At 54.1% G+C, this 24,460-nt stretch overlaps 8 protein-coding genes across 8 annotated transcripts; 5 read left to right on the forward strand and 3 right to left on the reverse strand.

Annotated features, from left to right (window-relative positions):
• The first annotated feature begins 287 nt into the window (after positions 1-287).
• Positions 288-4,412, forward strand: PV07_07938 (uncharacterized protein). The gene has a single exon (XM_016395056.1). The coding sequence runs from the start codon at positions 350-352 to the stop codon at positions 4,367-4,369; it is 4,020 nt and encodes a 1,339-aa protein (XP_016248475.1). The 5' UTR covers positions 288-349; the 3' UTR covers positions 4,370-4,412.
• A 1,155-nt stretch (positions 4,413-5,567) lies between these two features.
• Positions 5,568-7,195, forward strand: PV07_07939 (uncharacterized protein; the record flags this gene model as incomplete). The annotated part of the gene is made up of 2 exons (XM_016395057.1): positions 5,568-6,105; positions 6,156-7,195. 2 exons carry the CDS (start codon positions 5,568-5,570, stop codon positions 7,193-7,195), a joined length of 1,578 nt encoding a protein of 525 aa, XP_016248476.1.
• Positions 7,196-8,527: 1,332 nt separating this feature from the next.
• Positions 8,528-10,472, forward strand: PV07_07940 (uncharacterized protein; the record flags this gene model as incomplete). Its single annotated transcript, XM_016395058.1, has 8 exons — positions 8,528-8,567; positions 8,796-8,929; positions 8,978-8,992; positions 9,040-9,393; positions 9,448-9,828; positions 9,885-10,073; positions 10,130-10,200; positions 10,259-10,472. 8 exons carry the CDS (start codon positions 8,528-8,530, stop codon positions 10,470-10,472), a joined length of 1,398 nt encoding a protein of 465 aa, XP_016248477.1.
• A 3,184-nt stretch (positions 10,473-13,656) lies between these two features.
• On the reverse strand, positions 13,657-15,216 carry PV07_07941 (uncharacterized protein; the record flags this gene model as incomplete). Its single annotated transcript, XM_016395059.1, has 2 exons — positions 13,657-14,554; positions 14,690-15,216. The coding sequence occupies 2 exons, from the start codon at positions 15,214-15,216 to the stop codon at positions 13,657-13,659; spliced, it is 1,425 nt and encodes a 474-aa protein (XP_016248478.1).
• Positions 15,217-16,873: 1,657 nt separating this feature from the next.
• Positions 16,874-18,880, reverse strand: PV07_07942 (uncharacterized protein; the record flags this gene model as incomplete). Its single annotated transcript, XM_016395060.1, has 3 exons — positions 16,874-16,934; positions 16,990-18,572; positions 18,626-18,880. 3 exons carry the CDS (start codon positions 18,878-18,880, stop codon positions 16,874-16,876), a joined length of 1,899 nt encoding a protein of 632 aa, XP_016248479.1.
• Positions 18,881-19,397: 517 nt separating this feature from the next.
• On the forward strand, positions 19,398-19,983 carry PV07_07943 (D-tyrosyl-tRNA(Tyr) deacylase; the record flags this gene model as incomplete). The annotated part of the gene is made up of 2 exons (XM_016395061.1): positions 19,398-19,820; positions 19,882-19,983. 2 exons carry the CDS (start codon positions 19,398-19,400, stop codon positions 19,981-19,983), a joined length of 525 nt encoding a protein of 174 aa, XP_016248480.1.
• A 688-nt stretch (positions 19,984-20,671) lies between these two features.
• On the forward strand, positions 20,672-22,148 carry PV07_07944 (uncharacterized protein; the record flags this gene model as incomplete). Its single annotated transcript, XM_016395062.1, has 5 exons — positions 20,672-20,743; positions 20,795-20,813; positions 20,865-21,153; positions 21,213-21,604; positions 21,679-22,148. 5 exons carry the CDS (start codon positions 20,672-20,674, stop codon positions 22,146-22,148), a joined length of 1,242 nt encoding a protein of 413 aa, XP_016248481.1.
• Positions 22,149-22,697: 549 nt separating this feature from the next.
• PV07_07945 (uncharacterized protein) lies at positions 22,698-23,913 on the reverse strand (the record flags this gene model as incomplete). The annotated part of the gene is made up of 2 exons (XM_016395063.1): positions 22,698-23,843; positions 23,896-23,913. The coding sequence occupies 2 exons, from the start codon at positions 23,911-23,913 to the stop codon at positions 22,725-22,727; spliced, it is 1,137 nt and encodes a 378-aa protein (XP_016248482.1). The 3' UTR covers positions 22,698-22,724.
• Positions 23,914-24,460: the final 547 nt, after the last annotated feature.

Here is a 24,460-nt window from a genome sequence, read left to right on the forward strand (position 1 = left end):
AAAACGAGGGAGACGGTGTCCGGCCAGCAATCGACAGGATCGTCAGGACCTGTCGAACACTGCCCGACGAGTCGTCGATAAAGTTGGAAGGTCTCTCAGAGTCGAAGGCCTCGCTTTGTGCACGATATGTGGAAATAAGTTTTGGACCGTGCATGGCCCGCCAGCCTCGCCAGGCACTCCGCGACCGTTGACGTCACGCGTTCGTGTGGACTCATACGCGACGCGCGCCAGCTAACTATATCGTTACTCGCCAATGTGATGTTCATACTCGACTACACTCGACGAAGTATTGATATTGCACCATGTCAGACACATAGGTCACGAACGTTGTGCGTTGTGTACCATCGAAATGTCTTCGACAACAAGTTCTCCTTCCGCCGCCGGCTCACCCTCGAGCGTAACTTCGAATATATTGACGCCAACGCGAAAAGTTCGGGCCTTGCTGGCCCAATTCGATGATTCAGAATCTGATACCGCTACTCCCACCCATGGTCAACAACTTCGGCAGGTTTCTACTCCTCATGATGCCCCTGGAGCGGACAAGGACAAGCTGGAAAATGGCTTGGACGATTCGGATGATGATGACATCTCAGCACCACGGCGATCGCTGGTTACGAGCGACATAAACTCTGATCCAAATGGTCATCCTCAGAACGGTCATGAGCGTGCTAGCCCCCGACCTATCATCAGCCCAGATCTTGACCAGCAAGACGGGGATTTAGACGACTCGGAAGAGGATGAGATCTTTGCGAGCCGGCGCCCTCCCAACACGAACCCGACAGGCACACCTGTGCCACGATCTCCTTCTCCTCTATTCTTTCCATCTCCCAAAGAGCAAAAGTCGAAATTCCTAGCCCTCGTCGAGAAGCACAGAAAGCAACGGCTTGAAAAAGAGGCAGAAGAAGCTGCCAAGCAAGCGGCCCGTGCTGAAAGCCTGAAGTCTCAGGAAGCAAAACAACATAGAATCCGTGGTTCAAGCCCCGCAGATGATACGGATGAAGAGAGCGATGTCTCTGAGGGAGCTGGAGGAAAGAAGCTGTCGCAGCATGTACGCCCGACACGGAAGGCTAGCAAGAAGGCCATCGAAGAGATGAATCGCGAGACACAGAGGATCAGTCGGAATATGCAACTTGCACATCAAGCGCGGACGAAAAAGAAAATAACCAAGGACAGCTTGTTGTCTCGGTTCAACTTCTCGGTCGCCAAACTCGCACTTGAGCAAGACACAGAGCACTGTCCTTCCAGCAGCTCCAGAGCCGCATCAGACAATGAAGCTGACAATATTCACGAGACACCTCCTACGAGCCCGGTCTTAGAAGGAACTGTCGACCATCAAAAAGACATCGCCGTTGAAGAACCAAAGAAAGGCAAAGAAAGGGCAGCCTCTGTCGAAGCCATGAAGCAAGAAGTGCACATCCGTCCATCGACAGTGCTTAGCGCCGGTACAATGGATGAGCAGTCACTGAAACCTACTGTCAAGCCATTGAAGTCAATTCGCTCCAAGATCCCATTGGCTGCAACGACTGCATCGGACAGTGACGACTCTGAATCTGATCTCGAAGTGGTCATGACACGTGGCGCTATGCGCAAGTATGCAGCGTTCGAGCATTTGCCCTCGCGGAAAGCCAAGGAGGCTCCGTCGCACTTGGCATTACGTTCCCTTGCAAATCTGGTAGGTGACGATCTCAAGCATTCCATGAACGCCGCCGAAATGGAAGCGTCATTGCGAAGGGCAGCTCGAATGCAGGCACGCCAAGAGAGAAACCAGAGAATTGAAGAATTAAAGGCCAAAGGAGTTATGGTGCAGACAGCAGAGGAGAGAGAGCGCGAACAACAGGAGGTGGAAGACCTTTTGGAGCGAGCGCGACAAGAAGCTGTCGAGATTCAGAAACGCGAAAAGGCTCTCGCTAAAAAGGACGGTACCTACAGCAAGGATAACTTGGATGATGAAGACGAAAGTGACGATGAAGATTTTGTTGAAGACGAGGACGGTGACCTGGAAGTGGATTCTGGAGAGGAAGATGGGAGTGATCGGGAGCATGATGATGACGATGAGGAAGGGGAGGAGGGGACAGAGGATGGTGAAGACCAAGAAGACATGCAGGGCGATCTCTTCGACAATCAAGCTGAAGAACAGGAGTCCGCGGAATCTTCGTCCTCAGATGCTGATGCCGTCGAAGAAGACGGGCATGTCGATGCTGGAGTCGAAGAAGGCAGGTTGCAAACTGATCTCAGGCCACGCAGAGGCCGGACTACTCGCATAGTCAGCGACGACGAAGATGAAGACGTCCTACCTGCCACGCTGCGATCTCCACAGCTTCCCGCACCTGCAAAGACACCCTCATCGATATCTCGTTCAGCGAGAAAGCAGATTCCTGGTTTGCAGATGTCTGATGATCTTCCGATCGGGCTTACACAGGCGTTTGCCGCTACAATGGCAGATTCGCAAAGTCAGGCCAAGGTGAACACACAAGAACAAGACAGTCTTACCATGACCGCGGATCTGCCATCGCCTAACATCGAAATGGTGCCGAGACTTTACCGTCTAGATTCGGTGGATATGATCACCGACAGTCAGCCTGCTTCTCAGACACAACCACTAGATATCAGCCTGTCATTTTCCGGGTCTCAGGCAGTCACACAATCCCCCGTGCATCATTCAGCTCTTCATGGTGTGGACTTTACTCCTTCACAAGCGCATTTCGAACCAACGCAGGACGCGGGATACGAACTGAGTCCGTTCCTGGGGAATCGCTTTGCTAGTGACACGCCTCAACAGCGAGCACCGCACTCTACGGTAGATACCGTCATTTTCCCAAATGACGTGCAAAATAGCCCCATTATGCAAAGAAAGGCGAGGCTCATGCGTGGGCGCGTGAATGTCGAGGAGTCAGACGAGGAGTTGACCGAGCCGAAGGACCCATCAGCGTTTGATATCATGCAAAGAGCTGCCAAGCAGAGGTCTCGTGAAGTCTTCGACAAGGCTAAGTCGCGAGCACGAGAGGCCGTTGACGAAGCGGCAGAAGAATCTGAAGATGAATATGCTGGCCTCGGAGGAGCCAGTGACGATGAGGTGAACGAGGAAGAAAATGAAGATGACCGCAGAATGATTGATGAAGATACGGAGGTCGGCGTCGGCGAAGCAGCCAAATTGGCGAAGCTCTTTGCAGATCGTGAACGTCAGCAAGACGAAGCAGCCGTTTCCAAGTTGATGAAAGACATCACTACGGGTGCACTGCGGCGGAAGCGTGGCAACGACGACCTTGACCTCTCGGACGAAGAAGACGCCGTCGTCAGAAGAAGAGAGGCCAAAAGGAGAGAGTTTGCCAAAATGCGGCGAGAACTACTAAAAGACGAGGCTGTCGGCAAGATTGCGGAAGACAAGAAGAAAGAAGCATTTCTACGAAGCATTGAGGACCGGCCAGACAGCGATGACGGCGAGGATGACTTGGTGCCGTTGGAGACTCCGGGCGAGGGTGATTCTCAGATGAAGGACAGTCAGGACTCACAGCAGAACGATGACAGTGAGGCGAAGGAACGGATGACTCAGCTCTCAGGGATGGGCGGTGCCCGGCCCCTTGCAACCACGGCGGTATCAAAGCTGAATCAGGCGGGGCGATCAAGTCGTTCCACCCATGCTCTTCACAACAGAAGGCCAGGCACTCTTGCCGAGATTCGAGAATCTGTGTCATTTCTCATCGAGGAGCCCGATTCGCAAGCAGGGACGATCGATCTTGGCCTTTCGGATTCGGAGGATGAGCCCGAGGCATACGTGGATCTCGATCGACATCTGCACGCCGCCACAGCGGATGAGAATGCCGAGGAAGCGGACGATCTTGGTGATTTTATAGTGGACGATGATGGGCATGGCAATGCCGAGGGAGCATTCAAGAAGCCCGCTTTACCTGGCAGCGAAAGTCGAGCGCCGTTCTCGGAACGGCGGACCAAGGAGCGGACCGACGTTGTCAACCGCTTGAGCATGCTACGTCAAGCATCGTCATCTTCCGGATCGAGCAGTACCAGAATGGCATTCTTCAGTGCAAGCAGCTCAGTTACCGGCTCATTCAACAAGGTTCCCAGTCTGCTGCGCCGCGCCACAACCAACTCGAGTTTGGGGAGCATGGCTGGCCGAGACGAGAACGTGTCTGCGACCGGGGTGGTGACGAACAAGACGGAGCGAGGCCGAGCCAGCGATGAGAAGGAGTTTGTCAGGAAAGGCTCTGGGGGTCGACGAAACGCCGTCAACTACAGACCGACGATGCGCGAGGAGAAGATGAGCCAGCGGGCGGGGATTGCAAAGAAGAAGGCGGCCAAAGCCAAAAAGAGCGGATTCTTGGGGGGTCTTTTCGGAGGAAACAGTTGGACCTGAGAGCCGCGACACGACTCTTGGTCGACAATGGAGATTTCAGTGCTTTTCCATCCCATCAATGCTTCATGTGAATGACTCATCACGCTCCCCTGAGTGATCCGCTTACGTGCTCGACCTCGAGGGCCATATTACCCCTCTTCGTAGATGGAGTGTGCCCTTACTTTGCCCTAACGATAAGACAGAAAATATATCCAGCTGATCGTTGGCATTGGACGGTGCAGGATGAAGTAAGTGGTAAGCCAACTGCTTGCCATGAAACGTTGGAATAGGTCAGTAGGATACGCCACGTCCTTGATGCCGGGAACAAGGTGTTGCTTGACTTTCGTAGGAACCCCTCGAAATTCGTCAGAGAGCTGGATGCATGATTCCACCGGTACATATGCAATACGAGGGCGTGAGTTGCTTGAATGAATGAAACGTCGTGGGAATTCGCTTTCCGCCCACCGGAACTGGATGGCAAGTAGCGATAAGGCTGCCTCTCTTTCTTAAGTAAAGGACCGGCAACCACACGCACCCAGGACGGTCAACGGTCAACGGTCCACGGTCACTACTGGGTACCCGAATACTCCAGCCGACCCCGCTCTTTCTTCTGTTTGCCGCCGGCAAGTCAGTTGGCCAGAAGCAGTAACTCGTAAGTACGGGGTATTGGTTTGAGTGCAACGGGGGCTTGGGACAGCCTCGGTCATGACCTCGGTAGAAGCAGCCCGTCTAGCGAGGCTAACTGGATGGGTACGTTAGGGTGGCAGGTTGATAGAGAGGTCGAGAAGGAGAGTCGAGATGAGACAGACCGAGTATTCGAAAGAGTCAGTTATTCGGTTCCAGTCGATCCAGCTTTGCCAAACACTCACTCATCTCACTGAGACCTTTTTCCACACGGAAGCAGGATTTGGGAGAGCCGATCAACATCCTCCATTGCATTGCTAGATTGTCGGACACTGGACTGATTCAATACCTCGCCGTCGCTCCTACGTTGTCAACGCCCGCAAGATGCCTCCCAAGATATACTATGCTCCGAGATACTATTCATATCCCAATCTTGATCTCCTGTCGATTCTGTTTGGTTCGTGGAAGCTCTCTTTCTTTTTTGGTTGATAGCAGCCTTTCTCGTTGGTGGCGGTGGTAATGATGGTGTATAACCTACCCGATCCATGCTAACCCGGTACCGCCCCCGACGACGATAGATCCCAACGAATATGCCATGTCCCAGGAAGACTCCAAGGTGCACATCGACGCCGCCAACACGGCAAACTACATCGACAAGGCGCGCGCGCGGGTCTTGACCGAGAACTTCGCCCACAGCCTCCGCCACCTCTACGGCATCGGGGCCGCGGGCCACTCCAAGGACGTGGTCGTGGGCTTTTCGTCGCTGCAGATCTTGCTGCCCATTGCCTTCTACGGCACCATCGCCGCCGGGGGCATCTTTTCGTGCGCGAGCCACGCCTTCACCGTCTCGGAGCTGGCCCGCCAGATCAAGCAGGGCGAGGCAAAGCTGGTGATATGCAGCCCCGACCTCGCCGCGGTCGCCATCGACGCCGCGAAGGCCTGCGGCTTGGGCCTCGACCGCGTGCTCATCCTCGACTCGACCTACCGTGCGTGGAGCCTGAAGTCGGCCGACGGCAAGGTCGACTGCTGGACGGACAAGCGCCTCACGTGGAAACGCATCACCGACCCCCAGGAGCTCGAGGACAGCATCATCAACTTGCTCTACTCGTCCGGCACCACCGGTGTTCCCAAAGGTAGGTCTTCCTCAGAGGGGATGCCCGGATCCACGCTAACCCGCGCGAAGCTGTGATGCTCTCGCACAAGATGATGGTGTCCCAGATCGTCATCTCTTCTCAGGTGGCCCGAGAATGGGCCATTCCGCGCATCCAGGCGGGCGAGCTGACCCCCTCACCACTCCGAACCATCGCCCATCTTCCAGCGGCCCATATCGCCGGGGTGGCCGGGTATTTCGTCTCTCCACTCTACGCTGGCGGGGAGTGTTACTGGATGCGTAAGTACGAGTGGAAGAAGTTCATCGAGTACAACAGACAGCACCGGATCACGGCCTTTTTCACGGTGCCCGCCATCTGGGCGCGCATCGCCAAATCGCCCGACGTTACCGATCACTTTGACTCTCTGGAAAGCGGCCTGGGCGGTGCAGCGCCGATGGATGCGGATCTCTGCAACGCCGCTGGCCAGCGGACAGGGATCCAGATGGGAGGAACCTACGGCATGAGCGAGACGACTGGGTCCGTATGCACTCTTCCTCGAGGAACGTCCGACAATACCGGCAGCGTTGGGGTGATGCATCCAAACACGACGTTCAGACTGGTCGATGATGAGGGCAATGATGTGCCCGAGGGGCAACCCGGCGAGCTGTGGGTGAAAGGCCCTATGGTTACAAAGGGCTACTACAGAAATCCCGAGGCTACGAAGGCGGCCTTTGTCGACGGCTGGTACTGCACAGGAGATATTCTTCAGCAGCGAAGCAATGGACTGTGGTACGTCACGGACAGAAAGAAGGAGTTGATCAAGTACAAGGGTATCCAAGTGGCACCCGCTGAGATCGAGGGCCTGTTGATCTCGCATCCGTTGATCGAAGATGCGGCTGTAATCGGCGTGCCGGGCGAAGGGACAGAAGTCCCTCGTGCCTACGTGGTGGCGGATAAGAACAAGATTTCTGAGGCAGAGATCAAGGAGTTTGTCAAGAGCAGGACGGCGCCGTACAAACAACTGCGAGGTGGTGTCGTGTATCTGGATCAGATCCCTCGGAACGCGGTCGGCAAGATTTTGCGGAAGGACTTGAGAGACATGGCGAAGACTGAGTTTCGACCCAAACTATAGCAGGAGTTTCATCCGTTGTGGAGATCTGCTTCGGCAAGAGCAGACTCTGCTCGCTCCCACTCGGTGGACTTTATCTTGACGGGAGAAAAAGCGGTATTTAAGTGGTAGCGAGCAGAAGTCCGTCCATGGGATATCCAGCAAGCCAGATCACCACGGCCACGATGTGATGTTGTCAGGTATCTAGCATCTCTTTTTCTAGGATATCGCTTGACTATGACGTTGGAATTCCTTGAGCAACTAGCAAAACAGCTGGCAGCATGGGAAAAGCAAAAGGCCGAGGATCTCGTGGCAGGATCTGGTGGTGGAGGAAATTTGACTCGCTTGAAGAGAGGAGTAGCCCGTCCATCCACCGTGCGACAAGATGTCCTTGTCTAGCGAAGCAGGAGGTCGAGTTTAAAGAGTGGTAGGATCCCTAGAATAGAGATTGTGAGTACTGTTCAGTTCGACGATGATGGCAAATCCCTACCTTTGGGGGCAGCTTCATTCTCCACATCGTCGGCTGCGAAATCCGAAGTGCGAACCGCTGCCCCTGAAACGAACAACCTCCAACGTCCAGAGACAATGTCCTCTTGTACCATCAGCTCTCAGCCATCCATCATAACTTATCCTGCCCTGTACGAGATGATATGTCAGCATGTAGATACTGCTCCCAGTATGCAAATAGTGAGTCCGGATAGCAAGAGCCTCAATCTGGTCCCGACCAATGCCAGAGCCTCGCACCACCTCTGACCTTCAGATGGAAGTTTGCTTCCTGCATCCAACCCAAACGTCCAGGGGTCTAGAAACATATGTCCATTGCTTGCCCTTAGGTGCTTGTCAGCTTGCGTGCATGAACAAAGAGACCATAACTGACTGAGGTTGGCCAAATCTGCTTTCGTCTGTCCAGTGGTAAAGAGGATGGGTATAGAATGCCTCCTTGTGGATTGAGCAAACTCTTAGCCCAAGACAGGTCGGAAAACATCACAGACTGGAGACTGATCTTTGTGAATGCGTGCGCATCTTGACAATAGCGACCTGAAGACCACTAGGGCGGCATCACGGCAGGCGACGGTTGTTTTTGTTTCATTGAGACACGAAGCTGCCTCTTTCCTCCTCTTTTTCAACTCGACGCACCTTGGCGTTTTCCGCGCCTCCCTCCTCCTGCCACTTTTACCGCTCAGTCATTAATTTATCATCTTTCATTCATTCATTGCTCACTTAAAACTCTTTCTTTCTTTCTTTCCTTCCTTCCTTCTTTCTTTCTTTCATTGCTCACTAAAACTCTTCTGCGTCACCCTCATCGCAAGCTATCGTTGTCCATCTGCCAGATCATCACGAAATCATCCAGTCATCATGAGCGACTGGGATTCTGCCGGCGCCCAAGGCGCTGCAGGTAAGTCATTATTTCCTTACTCTCACTCTCCTGTCCCTCATTGTCTTGTTACACGCCATCTCAAACCTTTGGAACACTCAAATCAAACATGTACAAGTTTCGCAAGAGGATCCTGCGAGCAACGAAGCCCTGCTACAAGTACCCTGATCTGTGGATGATAGAAGAAGTCCCCTCTTCGTGTTTGATTTCCTCTATCTCAATTTCAAGTGCACAGACTGACCATGACAGTCGATTCAGATTGGAACAACGATGCTGGCGCTGTCGCCATGCCTTCTGAGCTCGACGACACCTTTGGAGCTGCCACCAACGGCGACGGCATGAACGGTGATAACGAACGCAAGATGGGGGGCTGTTTCAACTGCGTAAGTGGAATTATCTCAACTTGTCTTGGGCTCGCTAACACTCCTTAGGGAGAAGAAGGTCATGTAGGTATACACTCTCCTTTCGCTGACCTCGCTCACCATGTGTTCAGTCCAAGGCTGAATGCCCTCATCCCCGCAAATTCAGAGGAGAATGTCGTAACTGCGGTCAAGAAGGCCACATGGGTGCTGATTGCCCGACCCGAGTCGTCAGATGCAAAAACTGCCAACAGGAGGGTCATGAAGCCTTAAACTGCACCAATCCCAAGTTCCTCGACAATGCCCGTGTTGCTGAGAAGTCTGTGGACGAGGCTTGGGACTTGCTCAAGCAAGCCAGTGATGGGCGGGATATTGGTGACTTCAAGGAGGCCCTTCAAATCCTCTCGAAGGCCAAACCTGAGTACACCTACCCCGTGCTGGAGACAGAGTTTCGCAAGCGTGGTTTCAGCATCTACCTGATTGCTATGGTATGTGTATTCACTGCAAATTTGTCATTCGTCCACGGCTAACCACTCGTGTAGGAGAAGGATCATGGTGATACTTGGACCAACGTCAATTTGCAAGGCGATACCGGCAAGAAATATGCTGTCAGTTACTTCACCTCCGACAAGCCGCAACGCCCTACTCTCGTCGACAAATGGCCTGCGTCTCCAGAAGAAAATCTTGCTCGTCTCGCTGATGCCGGAATTCCGCTCGATCGCGGAGTAGATAAGTGCAACAACTGCGGCAAGCTTGGCCACACTACCAAGCGTTGCCGCGAAGAAAGAATCGCAAGTGTTCAGCCAACCGTTACTTGCTACTTGTGTGGTGAAGAGGGCCATCGTGTTCGTGACTGTGGCCAGGAGCGTAAGCGTGGTGCTCGTGCTTGCAAGATTTGCGAGTCCGAGGAACATTTGGCAAAGGTGTGTCATGTCCCTGTTGCATCTGTGGCTAAGCTAAGACTGACATGATGCCGTAGGACTGTCCGAACAAGGAGATCCGAGCCTGTCGCAACTGTGGTGACGAGGACCACATGGCGAAGGATTGCCCTTCTCGTGAGAAGAGAACATGCAGGAACTGTGGAGCCGAAGACCATCTCGCTCGAGATTGTCCTGAGCCTCGAAAGATCACATGCAAAATCTGCAACGAGGAAGGTCATATGGCTCGCGTAAGTCTTCATTCTCTAGGACCATAGCTGTCTGTTCCGCTAATGTGGCCCTGCAGGAATGTCCCAAGAAAGGTGAAGCTGGTCCCCGTCCTCTGCGCGACTGGTCTCAGGCTGTCTGCAGCATCTGGTAAGTGGCTTAGCCGAGCGTCCCGGTACTTTGAAGCTAACCCGGTCATCGGTAACAGCAATGAGAAGGGTCATGGCCGTGCGCGCTGTCCACAAGGCCAAGCAGGAGGCATGGCCGGACAGGCTGGTGCTGGGAATACGAATGGTGCAAGTGACGTGGGAGCTGGTTGGGACAACAATCCAACTCCCAGCTCTGCGCCTTCTGGCTGGGAGTCTGCAGAGACAGGCGGATCCGCTTGGGGTGCCGGGCAAGATGCTGCTTCTGCACGGTAAGGACGTCCATGATTCCGAGACTCGGAGTCTGCTCCAGACCTGTGATTGCACCAGCCGGGCGAAATCGAGGTGCATGCGCAACACACCGGTGAGGTGACATGAACGGATTGTCGAGGGGAAAAGAGAAAAAGAGCTGAAAAGCGAGAGATACCCTGTACCTGTCCACGGGGTTACGAAGCTGCAGGGAGCTTTACCAATCACACCAATGGGTGGAGAGACTGGAAAACACTGAGGCAATCAATGATCAAGCATGAAGATGGCGGTGCCAGTGTCTGACCAGACGGCTCTCCCACTCTTCCAAGAGAATCATGAACAGGATAGCCCATCCAACAGCGCTTTAGTTCCATGCCTGGTGTCGAATCTCGCTGATTGATGTGTAATGTGTAATCTCAGGGTGAGAATACGCGCTCGGTCGACTGTCTAACCATCCAGACGGACGAGAGGTATCCTTCCTCACGGAGACTTTTGCAGAGTATTCAAGCCTCGAGTCGTATGAACTTTCGTCCGTGTCCTTGCGTAAGCCGGAGTTGGCTGCGCCGGCATTGTCTACCAGCCTCGCTGCATCTGCCCAGACGGCGCTACATCGAGCATCGGCCACGGCATACATCGGTGTATTGAAGGCGCACCTCGCAGGCACGCAATTCGGACCCAGCAATGTGATTTGAAATCGACCCTGATACTTCGCTATACGGCCTTTGATGCTGCGGGGTTGGGCGAGTATCTAACCACGTAAACTCTGGGTTCTCTATCTGCCAAAATGGCGTGTGGGTGGCAGCTGTAGGGGGGGGGAGGATGAGTATATAATGGATTGATGCATCGCAATACTCGTGTCCACAGTCCTTCTCGAGTTGCTATATACTCGTGAATCCTCTCACGCCCTGCCCCCAGTCGAGCATTCTGCAAAGCCCCTTGGAACCAAGTTCCCTGGATATCTCGAGTTCGACCATCTAAGCCACGTACCTCCAGCAGCTCTAATTCGACTCCTTCCGTCCGTCAAAGCCTTACTCGACGCAGCAACAGCATGACATCCTCCGTGCCCAAGATCCTCCTCATCCTCGGCGCCGGGCCGAACATCGGGGCTGCCCTGGCCAAGGCCTTCGCCGCAAAGGGGTACAAGGTGGCCAGCGCCTCACGCTCGCCGCCCAAGGACTCCGCCGCCGCCTCCACCGCCCTGCACATCCCCGTCGATCTGGCCAAGCCGGAGACCGTGCCGGGCGTGTTTGAGAGGGTCAGGAAGGAGTTGGGCGGCGAGGTCGGGGTCGTGGTGTATAATGGTACGTTTGTGGTTCTTCCTCTTTCCTTTTTTCTTCTTCCTTCCCCCCCCCCTCTCTCTCCCCGCGCGTGTGTGTCTCTGGGCCCTTACAAGGACTTTGTGGTTGGAGCTTGCGTTTCGTTGGAAGCGAGATTGACTGTGAGGGGGTGGAAGACCCGGGGGGTTGTGAGGAGCTGATGGCGCAAAGAGACATTGTCGTCAAGCTCGCTGGCTGGCTGCTGCTAGGGCGGCCAGTCCAGTCCCCAAGCAGCAGGCGAGGTCTACTTTCGCACAAAGGCAAGAGGGGCATGTGATGTGCTATTTAGTGGTGTTTGAAAAAGAGTCAGTCTGATGGGTTGTCTCTGTCCGGCTTGCGAGCATGGTTCTGTTTGCTACCCAAGAAAACTCCCACATTCGGGGGCCACAGCCTTGCTCCCGCCCATCCAACCCTCCAACCCTACAAGATGTGATCTCTTCCCGAGGACCAGTACCTTTGACCCCGTTGAGACTTGCGGCACTGACAAAACCCGCCATGTCACAGCGGCCCTGTTCAGCCCGGACCCAACCGACCCGCTCTCCCTGTTTACGCCGGCGGCCATCCAGGCGTACCACGACTCGCAGTCCGTCAACGCCACCTCGGCGCTGGTCTCGCTGCACGAGGCGGTCGAGGCGTTCCGCCATCTGCCCGCCGGGACGGGCGACGACGCGCCGGCCCGGACGTTCATCTTCACGGGCAACATGCTCAACGTCAAGACCTTGAAGGGCATGTTGAACTTCGGGCTGGGCAAGACCGCCGCGGCGTACGCCATCCGGCATCTCGTCGAGAACAAGCTCTACGCCGACGAAGGGATCAGGTAAGAGTTTTTCCGTTTCCTTGCCATTACTTGCACGTTTCGTTAGACGAGAGAAAATACATCTCGAACACCCCAAGTCTGCCGTCGCTGGTCGATGCTTTTGGCCGCTGTAACCTCCACATACATATGCCTCCCCCACCCCCAACAGACTATCTCTTCACCAAGGGAGAAGAGCTAACCACGCTCCGTGCCCGCTGTCCAGGTTCTACTACGCCGACGAACGCACCCCCGAGGGCCTGCCGGTCGCCAACGCCATCTCCGGCGCCGCCGCGGCGGATGAGTACGTCAAGCTGGCCGAGCAGAAGGACCAGGGACCGTGGCTGTACACGTTCGTCAAGGGCGCCGGGTACAAGGACTTTGAGAGGCCGGGTCGTTTGTGAGGACAAGTCCGCCAGAAAGAGAGGGGGGGGGGGCTGGGAAGCTCTGGGTGGTTCAAGGTAGTAAGACACCCTGGAGACTCTAAGGTCTAAGAGCAGGCTTGAGCTGAGGGCCACGTGCTGGAACTTCGGAATGGCTGGACATCGACAGAGGAAAAGAGCAGGCTAGGGAAAGGGGGGAATGGACGGAAGCGACCAGAGGATGGAGAGGCGAAATAGGAGGTGAGACATGGAGGGGGATCCCGGGGGAAGAAAGGGGGCCTCTGTGATGAGAAGGATAAAGTGCAAAGATCCGAAACAAGAAAAGTGAATAGGAATATATATACGCCGACGGGCCATCAGCGAGGAGCATAGCGAAAGGAACTGCTGCTTCAAAGAAGGAGAGGAGGAAATAAATATCAATCAAATCTACTATAATGGCCTCCCATAGGCACTTAGGCTGTCCTACGGTTTGCTAGTATTCGGGTATCTATCGTTCCTGTCATCGGCTCATCGTTGTCTCGTGAATAGGAAAAAGAAGGAAACATCAAAAGTATCAAGAAATACATCTTTCGTGCGTCAAATCCCTACCCGCATCCAACTGGCCAGAGAATAAGACAAGAAGAGCAATCATCGTCACGTCGTGTATCCAGAAAAGCAAGCCATAGGCCACCAGAGCCTTTCAATTTGGAAATTTGGAAGGTAGTTCCACCAAGCGGCTACTACACCCCGGTGTATGGTTCACTCTTGCACAGATGAGAGCTGTCAAGAGTCTCAACTTGGTAACGAGCTATCGTCTGAGTCGGAAGATTCTCATGAGCCTGCGCCGTTGTCGAAGGCCAAAAGAATGAGCCCACTCCCGAATCGGCAGCATAGAGCGGAGCCATCATGCTGCTGCTTGTAGTGTAATCTTGATGCTGGTGCTGGTGGTGCGTCGTGTATGTCGGGAGTTCATGCATCATTAGAGAGCTTGCAGATTCGGTTTTGACTCCGAGTCTATAAGGGTTGGGTTGAGCTATGCCACCTGTCGGAGAGTGTTGAGACGGGATATTGCTGTGTCTAGCTAGGGTGGGATGGTCCGGCGAGGCTATGACTTTGCTCTTGCGCCTCTGTGCGACCTTTTTGAATTGCTTGGATCGCTTAGGAAGAATATCTTCATAGACAGGGAAGATATTCTCGACCTCTTCATCAGACGAATGCAGAGACTCGTGTTTGATGCCGTGGTCGGTGTGTTCTGCAAAGCCTTGCTTTTCCGAGGAGAAGCAAAAGATCTCATCGCCTTGCTCGGTTGGAGTGAGGTCTTCGGACGAGCTGTTGGACCCGTTGCCGTTCTCACTCGTCTGCTTCACACCTCGCTTGGCCTTGGTATTGTTATGCCGGATCTTCGGAATCACCTCCATGTGGAAGCCTCTAAGGTGCTCCGTCATATGGTCTCGCCTTGTGAAGCCTTGGCTGCCCTTTCTTTCGCAGTTTCTCTTTGGGCAATCAATGTACTTGATGTCGTGTCGCGACTTGTAGTGTCTTGTCACATCCGCTTTGCGGCTGAAGAACTTTTTCGGTCTTCCATCTTCTCCCATGCAGTCCTTATGCGGACAGTACGACTGGTTGTCTGCGATAGACCTGTCGCAATGTTAGAACTGACTTTTCCAGAAGGAAGTCAAAAGAAGACAGCGTCAGGAGGTCTGTGTTTGCTGGACTCCATGAGCCCAGCCACCTGTCAAGATCCCTCGGCTCTGTGGGCGACTGAATACTTACTTGCCACTCGAAGATCTGATCCCATCGGCTTCTTGTTTTGCTACAAGCTCTTTCTTCTCCTGAATCAGCGATGATGTCCCTTGGGAATGAAATGCAGGCCCGCCATTGTAATTGACTTGGTTGTCTTCGGGTCCTCGATACTGACTGCTGGGTTCAATGAAGGAGTAGGGTGACCTGGGCGTTGCTTCCTGGCTTCCAACACTGTAGTCCGCACTGACTGTGCTCGCTCCGCTACAGCTTCGACCTCTTGCACTAGCAGAGTGACCAGTGATGGTATACGCCTCTTCAGAGTGGTATCCATGGGTTGGGGGAGCGAGCATGTAACCTGGATGAGGCGCTATCGTGCGAGGAGTACAGAAGCTGTTGCTGTACAGTGGACTTCCAAGCTGACATGACATGGTGGTCGGCAAACTGATTGAGAGGCCAGATGAAACCTCTGGCATACTCATTGCGAGTGCGTGTTCAGGGAAAAAACCATCCGGATCGAAATGATCCCTCAAGAAGCCACGCTGGTCGTAGCTGCCCATGATGCTGCACAAGTTTCCTTAAGAACGGCGAGGAAAGAGCCTCCAGACTTTGCTCAGATGAGAAGACGCAGCACTCGAGCCAGAGAAAGAACCAGCCGGTTGTTAATGAGATGGACGCAAATAGTCAGGCTCGACTTTCAGCCTTATGCCGGTATTTAGAGCATAGAACCACCGGTAGTTGGGAAGGGGAGAGTCTGTCAAGTATCCGCCGGCCAACACAGTTCGAGAGACAAGGCAAACTTGAGCTAGCTGTGAAAGGAGGCTGTACCGGATAGTTAACGATATTGGGACACAACGGAAGGACTGACAGGGCTAGGAACCTGGCTGGGCCATGCTTGAGCCGATGGATGCGGGAGTCATCAAGGCTATTAAACCATTCGGATTGAACCACTCGACAGTGGACAATGCAGGACTCTAGCGCGGAGTGTCCCCCCCCGGGTGAAAGACAAAATGCTCTGAGAGCAAACCACCTGACGCTCTTGTACAAGCCTAGCGGCCAGAAGCGATCGAGTCGCTGTATCGATAGACTTCCAAGCCTGGAGGGCATGGGAATCCAGTGTGAATGTCACAAGTGGGCTCCCTTTTGGAACGAGGTCCAATCAAGGCCATCTTTCAGACCGTGAGGCTAACCTCCAGGGCTCCTCCTCGCAGAAGCATTTCCCGCCCGTGCGTTGCGAGAATCCGGCCATTCGCTCATTCGCTCACTCGCTGTGGACTTTGGACCCCTGTCGAGATTTGGACCTGCAGTTTGCTGCTATGGTTCGTGAAGCGTTCAAGCGCATCATCGGGCATACGGCGACTATGGTAACACTGCCTCGATATTTCAATTCCTTGACGCCGGACCTAGTTTGGAAGGTGACGGCCAAATCGACGACAGCCAAGGTGGCATAATTAAGCGAGGGGCAGGGGGGGGACAAGGTGACGACGATATGACAGCCCGATGAACTCCAACCCGGGAGGACTTGGGGAGACACACACCCAGGTACTCCGAGGGTTTCTCGTGTCCGCCCTGTCGAGGCACGAATGCTTTTCGGGACGTTTCAGAGTAGAGCGGTTGTGGGCAGACACGGCAGTGCCCGTCAGAGATCTGCTCCTCGACCATCATGGTTGCCTTTTCGCGGACCGACGCGGCTCTGTACCTTGGTAAGTAGCGGAGGGAATGTGGACTAAAGCGAGGTGGGGAGGGAGGCTGAGGTAGCCATAGCAGCATCCTATTGGCCCACTGGAGCGGACTGCGTATACTAACTCAAAGGAGCTTAGCACGGATGCCTTTTATCACAGCCTCAGTCAATCGAGCCGGCCTCATGTTTGTCTCTCGACCCTGTCGCGGCAAGGCAAAAATTCTGTAACACCCGAGAGTGAGGCGGTGGTCCCAGCTAGGCTGCCATCTGCCACATGGACAAACAATCGAAACAACGAGTAGCACACATTCCCACAGAGCGCCTCGGGTGGACCCCCAGTCCCAACCCAGGCAAAGGTCAGGCCCCTGTGGCGGGCGTGGCACACAAAACAGATCTCAGAACAAGGGTTGGAAGTTGCAGAATTCGAGCTTGGTCGACTCTTTGAAAGGTGATCAAAACCCTCCCCCCCAAAACTGGGCAAGTGGTATGCATGCAGCGGGCCGACGGGCAGCGCTCCGCTGACTGAGTGAGCTATCCTACAGATCGTCCTCAAGGAACTTGTAGACAAACTTGAAATCTGCCTTCCGCCGATTCATCCTGCAACAGGTTAGAAACAACGAGGCGGTCAGTGCGAGGATGGCATGATACGTACCAGGTGCTTTCATAGTCGAAGAAGCGATATGTGCCTTGCTCAAATTCCTCGGTGATTTGCTTGGGCTCTTCGTGGCGTTGGAACCACGTTTGATATTGCTTGTGGAACCGCCAACTCTGGTTCTTGAGAGCTCGCGCCGCCAGCCACTGTTGATAGGTATTCTGCCGATAGTAGAATATGTAGAACAGTGTGTCCGTCTCCAGCCTCTGGTTCTCGTACAATGCCGGATCGTCGAAGATAGGGAGTACGTCCTGAGGATAGTGCGCCGGCGTGTTGTACTTGAACGTTGGCCGGTAGTATTGGGGCCTGTCGCTGTCGGAAGGCTCCGGACAAGTCTCTTGAGATGCCTGTAGCAGTCTGGCTAGTTGTGAGGGAGGCTGAGCAGCTCGGCTCTTGGTGGTCTCGAACGAGTCTAGGAGATCTTGAAGTCCAGGAGGCAAATGATAGATTGATTCCACCGCGGCTGGGTCTTCATGCACGTCTCCATTGGTGGTCGGTAACTCGTCCGCAATCACAGGCTCTTGGATAGCTTCTGATTTCTCCATGGCGGGCGTAGGTGGAACGCTGCTTGGAATGCTGGGAGCCCGGGCACTAGTGGAGCTTAAAGTCGGAGACTTGGAATGATTGGATTGCTCTTGCGATGTTGAGCCGTCCATACTTGCCGCGGCAGGTGCTGGCGAGGCAGTTTTCTCCACCGGTTGTGCTGGCAGTGAGGCTGGCGAGGTCGTGGCGGACGTCTTGACTGGGGGGGGCAATGGGTGTGATGTAGGTGCGGCGCTCGCTCCAACTGGTGGAGGAAGAGGAGCAATACCCACTCCACTTTTGTCGCTTGCTGCTGCTGCGGCCGCTGCTGAGGCGTACTTCAAGGTCTCTCCTGGGGGTCGATTTGGGATTGGTGCAGGTTTCATTGTCGAGTCTTTGGGTATTGACGGTGGCGGTGGCATCGTATTCAGAGTAGCCAGCGCTGGCAGGGGAGACTTGAGTTGGGTAGAAGGTCGTCGTGCGGCAGTGTGCGTTTCTGATTTCGTCTTCTTGAGTGCGTTCGTATCCGCCTCAACGTCTTCCTGAATGGACTGTGCATCTTGAGACGATATTCGGTCAATGTCATTGTTCAGTCCAAATTGCGCCTCTTCGCTGTCCAAATTACAGTCGTCGTAGATGCCTTCGTAGGCTTCAGGATCGAAATCCGGGTCCCGCACTTCCCTTACCACCTCTTCAATGTCGGACTTGATTGATGCCACTAGGTCATTTTCAACATTGCCGTTCTGTAATGATCGTAGGAGAAGTTGTAGCCGCGATTCGTGCCATTTGTATGTCTCAGTCATGGTTTCGATCTCCGCAAGTCGATCAGCCTTGGAGTTGTCTTTCTGCTTCTTTTTGAGAGCGGCTTGCAGATTGCCAGCCTCGGGCTCTAACTCCTCGGTCAGGATTCTGTTGATCTCATCCAACTGATCGGACAGGAAGTCGCAGAGTTCCTCTCTCTCCTTCTCTTTGGGATCTTGCTTGACGTTCTGCGACAACCCTTCCTTGGAGAACGCCTTTGTTTTCATCTCCTTCTCCACCGCTTTGAATATCTCCATGCACTGCATCGTTGTCAGTCCACATCCAGGGATGTTTTGCTAGGCGGAAGCCTCACTTTTTCTATCCGCTTGCGCTGTTCCAGCAGTGCAGACTTGTCCTTGATCTCATTGCCCGCTGCCCATGTCTTTATCTGGTCGCGGGATCTTTGCAGTTTCTTGATCTCTTTCTTGAGGTTGTCCTCCAATTTATCTTTCTGCGCGGCATTCTGTGAGGTGTAGATCTTCTCATAGATGGCCTCGAACGCTTGGATCCCTTCGTCAACCTTTTTGAAGGTTTTGTCAATTTCTTGCTGTGTTTTCCGCGACGCCATGATTCTGTGACATAAATAGAGGTTGAGGGGGATACGACGAGGATGGCGGGATAGAGGGGAGGGTCTATTAGGTGCACAGATGGCGCATGGACGTTGTGTTGTAGTTGAACCAGCCTGCGGTAGTGGCAGCCGCGCGCTGCGTCTACTGCTGCGGCATGCCAGGTGGAAGGGATGTCCGGGTCACGTGAAGGGCTGGTCTAGGGCAAACGGTGGTCTTGGCATGGCTCCATTTCCACCACCAGTTCCTCAGCATTTTGCTCCTCTACCTTTCATCACTACTCACACTTTGTTGACCAGGAGACGACACCCAGAGATCGCAGGAGGGCGCCCTAGTCTGTATTCTTCCTGCCAGCCACCGACACGACACCACGGATTCACTAAGCTCGTCCCCCTGATTATCCGGAAGGTGCAGTGAGACATTCAGAGTATCCTGTTAATCTGATTTTGCGCGTCCGTGCTGCGAGTTAGTGGGTTTTGAGACCAAATCTGTTTTCGGGAGCCATCCTAAGTCAGCCATATGAAAGCTATTCTGCAGCGAGTCCTGTCGAGCTCCGTCACGGTCAATGGTCAAACCGTCTCGGCCATCGGTAAAGGAGTTCTTGTTCTCGCTGCGATTGGCCCCGATGACACAAAGAAGGATGCCGAAACCATGGCTTCCAAAATTGTAAAGATGAGGTTGTGGCCAGACGAGAATGACTTTAACTGGAAGAAGAACGTCCAGGACATAGAGGGGGAGGTCTTGTGTGTGTCGCAATTTACGCTGATGGCCAACACGAGGAAGGGTAACAAGCCCGATTTTCATGGAGCTGCTAAGCCAGAAGTTGCGAAAGAGCTGTATGACTATTTCGTGAGTCGCGTTCGTGACCAGCACGGCTCGGACAGAGTCAAAGATGGTGTCTTCCAAGCAATGATGCAAGTTAGTCTTGTCAATGACGGCCCAGTAAGATCTGCTTTCAATGCCTATGGTCAGATGGTGAGTATATCGATGCTAAACAACCCAGGTCACCATCGAGATTGATACAAGGCCTCCGAAGAAGGATTCAGCGAGCAGCACCAAAACCAGCACTGGAGCATCAACGCCAGTGCAGCAGCAGACTAATTGAGGCGCTCCAGTTGTCTCGATGTCCAATATGAACTTGTCAGCCACCTCCGCGTTCGGGCAACAAGCCCTTTTAACACTTAGGAGTGTTGTGCCATTCGACGCTATCCCCCTTTATCCAGCAGACACCCTTGTCGACGCACCACTGTCCATTCCCAATAGTCACGTGCTCTCGCGCAGGAAAGGAGAAGCCCGCCCTCTGGCGATAAAACACGACACATACTTTGGATGATTCGACAGCGACGGAGCAGGGCATTCTGCGTATCTCATACGTAACCTGAAGCATGTCCAGGCACGCGGGGGAGGCCAACGTCCGTTCGTCCAGCATAGCTGCCTTTCCTGGTTTAACCGAGAAGCCAGGTTGCAGCCATTATTGGGCCTGGACGCTCCTTATCAAGTTCCACCTAAGCTGTAACGTTATTTCATCCATTTTCACCAAGTCGATGACGGAGGCCAAACACACAACAACGGACAAGTGCCTATCACTCGTGTGAGGGGTAACTGGTATGCTGATCGGTCATGCCCCGCAAAGCAGTAAACAATTCTTTTGATATGAGGACGATACTCCCAACGGGAATCTGCAACTCCTCTCCCAGCCAGGCTCAAGCGCAGCTCAGAAGCCATTTACTGAAACATCAACTTGTGCAAGGCGTTGCCAATCGTCCCCCACTAGATTCTTGTTCTTCGCCATTATGCCTGGCCCAATTAGGACTGCATTGAAGGTCGATCTCGACAAGCCTGCGAAAGACCAACCATATTTACATGTGAGCACTGAAGCAGCAGGAGGAAAAGCCAACAACTGACACGCTCTCCAGAACAGATGGCATCCTGACGGTATGCGAGTTTTCATATCCTTTGTGTCCATGGCTAAATTTCAGCTCTCAGTGCCCTTTTGTGGAACCATCAAAAACGGCGAGACAGTCAAGATCGAATGTTTGGACTGGACTGGTGGACAGATCAAGAACACCGACGATGCCGATGATGTTGTGAACGTCGACCTAACTCAGGTCCATTACCTTTCTGGCCCATTCGAGATCGAGACCGCAGAGCCTGGAGACGTTCTTCTCGTGGAAATTCAAGACGTGCAGCCCTTCCAGGACCATCCGTGGGGATTCACTGGCGTCTTCCACAAGGACAACGGCGGTGGGTTTTTGGATGAGATCTATCCCGAGGCGTAAGGAGATTCTCAGACTTCGGCACGGCCGCGCTGTCTAACAAGCTGCTCTACGATAGTGCTAAAGCTATCTGGGACTTCGAGGGCATCTTCTGTTCCTCGCGACACATCCCCGGCGTCCGCTTTGCGGGCCTTATCCATCCCGGTATCCTAGGCTGCGCGCCATCCCACGAGATTCTCACAGAGTGGAACAAGCGCGAAGCCGAGCTCATCTCGACGACATCCCTCACGCGTGTGGTGGCACAGCCTCCTGAACCCAGGAGCGTGCACGCCGGCACGGCCGACGAAGAGACGAAAGCCCGAGTTGGCAAAGAGGGTGCCAGGACGATCCCAGGACGTCCCGAGCACGGCGGGAACTGTGATATCAAGAATCTTTCGCGGGGAAGTAAAGTGTATTTACCCGTGCACGTCAAGGGTGCTAAATTCTCCGTGGGAGACTTGCACTTCTCCCGTATGTTCCTTACTTTCCCATCTTCTTGCAAAAGTTCAGGTCACTGACTCCTGCCTATCTTCCCGTGATCTCAGAGGGCGACGGTGAAATTTCGTTCTGCGGTGCCATTGAAATTGCCGGCATCATCACCATCAAGTTCGACGTGATCAAGGACGGCCAGCGCAAGCTGGGCATGGTCGGCGGGAAGTCTCCAATTTACATTCCTGGGCCCGTGCAGCCACAGTTCGGGCCCGGCCGCATGATCTATTTCGAGGGCTTCAGTGTCGACGAGCATGGCAAACAGCATTACATGGATGCCACCGTCGCATACCGTCAATCCTGTCTGCGGGTGATCGAGTACCTCAAGCGATACGGGTACAGCGACTACCAGATCTACTTGATGCTGAGCTGTATTCCGATCGAAGGGCATGTGGCAGGGATCGTGGACATTCCCAATGCCTGCACGACAATCGGGTTGCCCATGGACGTCTTCAACTTCGACATCTCGCCAGGCGCCGAGGCCGTCAAGATGGACCTGGGGAAGTGCGCCATGGCCACCAAGTGAGGGGGAAAGGCTTGTGGCCCGGTCGTTCGGTCCGTGGAGAGACGAGGCAAGAGAGACAGCCGTCAAAAGTCGCAAGCACGCACAATTTCCACTCTGTCGAGGATGAAAGCTTCATTTACGAGGGACCCAAGGGAAATTATTTTACCTCTTTCTTTTCCAGCCCTAATCATGTGGAAATTTCATCTCCAGAATGGCCCCAGTGATTATTGAGAATCTTTTGAGCAAGGTCTATTACGAAAGATAACAGAATGTGAAGGCCATGGATTACCGATCTCTTCCTTCCCTCACACGTGCATGACTGCCCAGACAGTTCATCTCTGCGCTGCGTGCGCCGTGGTTCCATCAAACGTGATCAAGAATCGTTGTGACATACGCCCGCTGCGTCCGAGGTTGTAACTCAGCATAAAGTCAGGATAGAGAAGGAAAAAAAAGAGGAAAAGTAAATATCGAGCACCTTTGTCGGGATCAAAAGCGTAATGCAGGCAATTAGTCCATGTTGTCTCCATTCCAGGATAGTTTCTCGATGCGCGTGCGTGGATTCTCGTTCAATTGCGAGGCTGCACGGGCGAAGTACATTCAACCGGGGGAGATGGGCTCCCAGTAGGCAGCGACGACAAGACTCCCCAGACCTTGCGGCTCGAGGTCGAGAGACCACCTGGTGGCTTTGCCTTTGATGCGAACGTGCGACCCGGGCCGGAGATCGGACCAGTTGGAGCTGGAGCTTCGACCGGGTCTCCCATGCTGCTCTGGGAGCAGCCACCGTGCGCCCTCCTCGTCGGACACAATGACAAAACGTCCACTGGCGTCCTTCTCGATTGCCGCTATCCGGAGCATTTCCTCCGAAAGCGACTCAGCGTGGGACTCCCGGGTCGCGATGTCCAACACCCAGCTTCTGACCAGGGACGCGCTGCCTCCGGGAATATAGTCCCTCTTGCCCTTGCGGCGCGAGGGCGAGAATATGTCCGGCAGGACAGGTCCGCTTCCGACAGATCCAGGGGGGTAGTCTTCCGGCACGGTTTTGAAGACGGTCCTTGAGACTGGGCTGGGTGGACTCAATCCTTGAGCGACGGGCCTGAAGCGTGTGATCCTGCTCGATTCGTTGGCTGCTGCTGCTGGCCGCCCTGTAGGCCGACCTTCGTCATCATCTAGATCGGACTGCGAGGCTCGTGAGCCGGCGTCGATCTGGAAACTGGCTTCATCAGGGCTATCATCCTCCGGGGAGGACGAAATCGCAATGGGCTCAACGACGCTAGCTCCGTAGTGCGACACCTTGCGTCGTTTGGTGGCCGGGGCAGATTTTCTCAGTCGATGCTGCAGAGGCGACGCTTCACTTTCGGCGTGGTGTTCGTGCACGCCTTCTGCTGCCCGAGCCCCTCGACTGTACAGTGGTGAGAGCGTTTGGTGAGTTTCGTCGTCGTCGAGGTCAGGGATACCTCCCTTGCCACCTATCAAGCCGGTCTTCGACAACATCGCCGAGGCGGGGTCGTCGTCAAAACTCGTTTGAATGTCATCCTGGAGCGTCGGCGTGGGCCGCTGAAACCGTGGCGTGCCGGCGAAAGAAGAGGTCGCAGAAGGTGGTGGCTGTGTGGAGCGCGTGCTCTGGAACGGGTTCCTGCGCACGGAAGAGGAAAGTATAGTTGCTTTGGCCGTCGACGAAGAAGATGGAGGAAGGAAACGCCTCGTTGGCGCAGGTGTCTGGGACTCAAGTCAGTGCAGCTGACCCGACTCGCCGGAGCGGGAGCAATACTTTTTCGGGCTCTGGCATGGTTCATCAACATCTTCCCTATAGCATGAGCAAGAAAACTCACTGATGGACCAGGCTCAAGGAAGCATTGAAGTTTGGTAAAAGGACCGACCATCCATAAATCTTTCCAGGGTCGGGGGTGGTCACGTGGAAGGTCGCCGAGGGCTACTGTACATTGCTAGTATCCATATCCACTCTGCGGTATTATATGTACATATCCGTGATTATCCTCCCTATTTTGGTATCCTCAGGTACGAAACAGACGATCGATAGGCGTTTCACCTTCGTCTTTCCCCGTAGGTCTCACGCAAGTATGAGTCCAGGTCGGCTTCGTAACGGCCTTTCCTTCTGGACAAGCCTGACTCCTTGGGAGCCTGCTTTCCCTCTTTCCACCCCTTCATATCCTCCTCGTTGTATCGCTTTCGTGCATTAGGCCCGTCGTTGTAATTCCACTGGTTATGACTTGGGGTTTCTGCCGCGTCTCTTCGCTGGATGGTATGCAGGGACTGAGCTTGCGCATTGGCTCGTTTTCCGGTGTCTACACCGCCGTTGTCGTCGGGGAGGCCTG

This window comes from Cladophialophora immunda (assembly GCF_000835495.1).
Source record: "Cladophialophora immunda strain CBS 83496 unplaced genomic scaffold supercont1.4, whole genome shotgun sequence".
NCBI classification, from domain to species: domain Eukaryota; kingdom Fungi; phylum Ascomycota; class Eurotiomycetes; order Chaetothyriales; family Herpotrichiellaceae; genus Cladophialophora; species Cladophialophora immunda.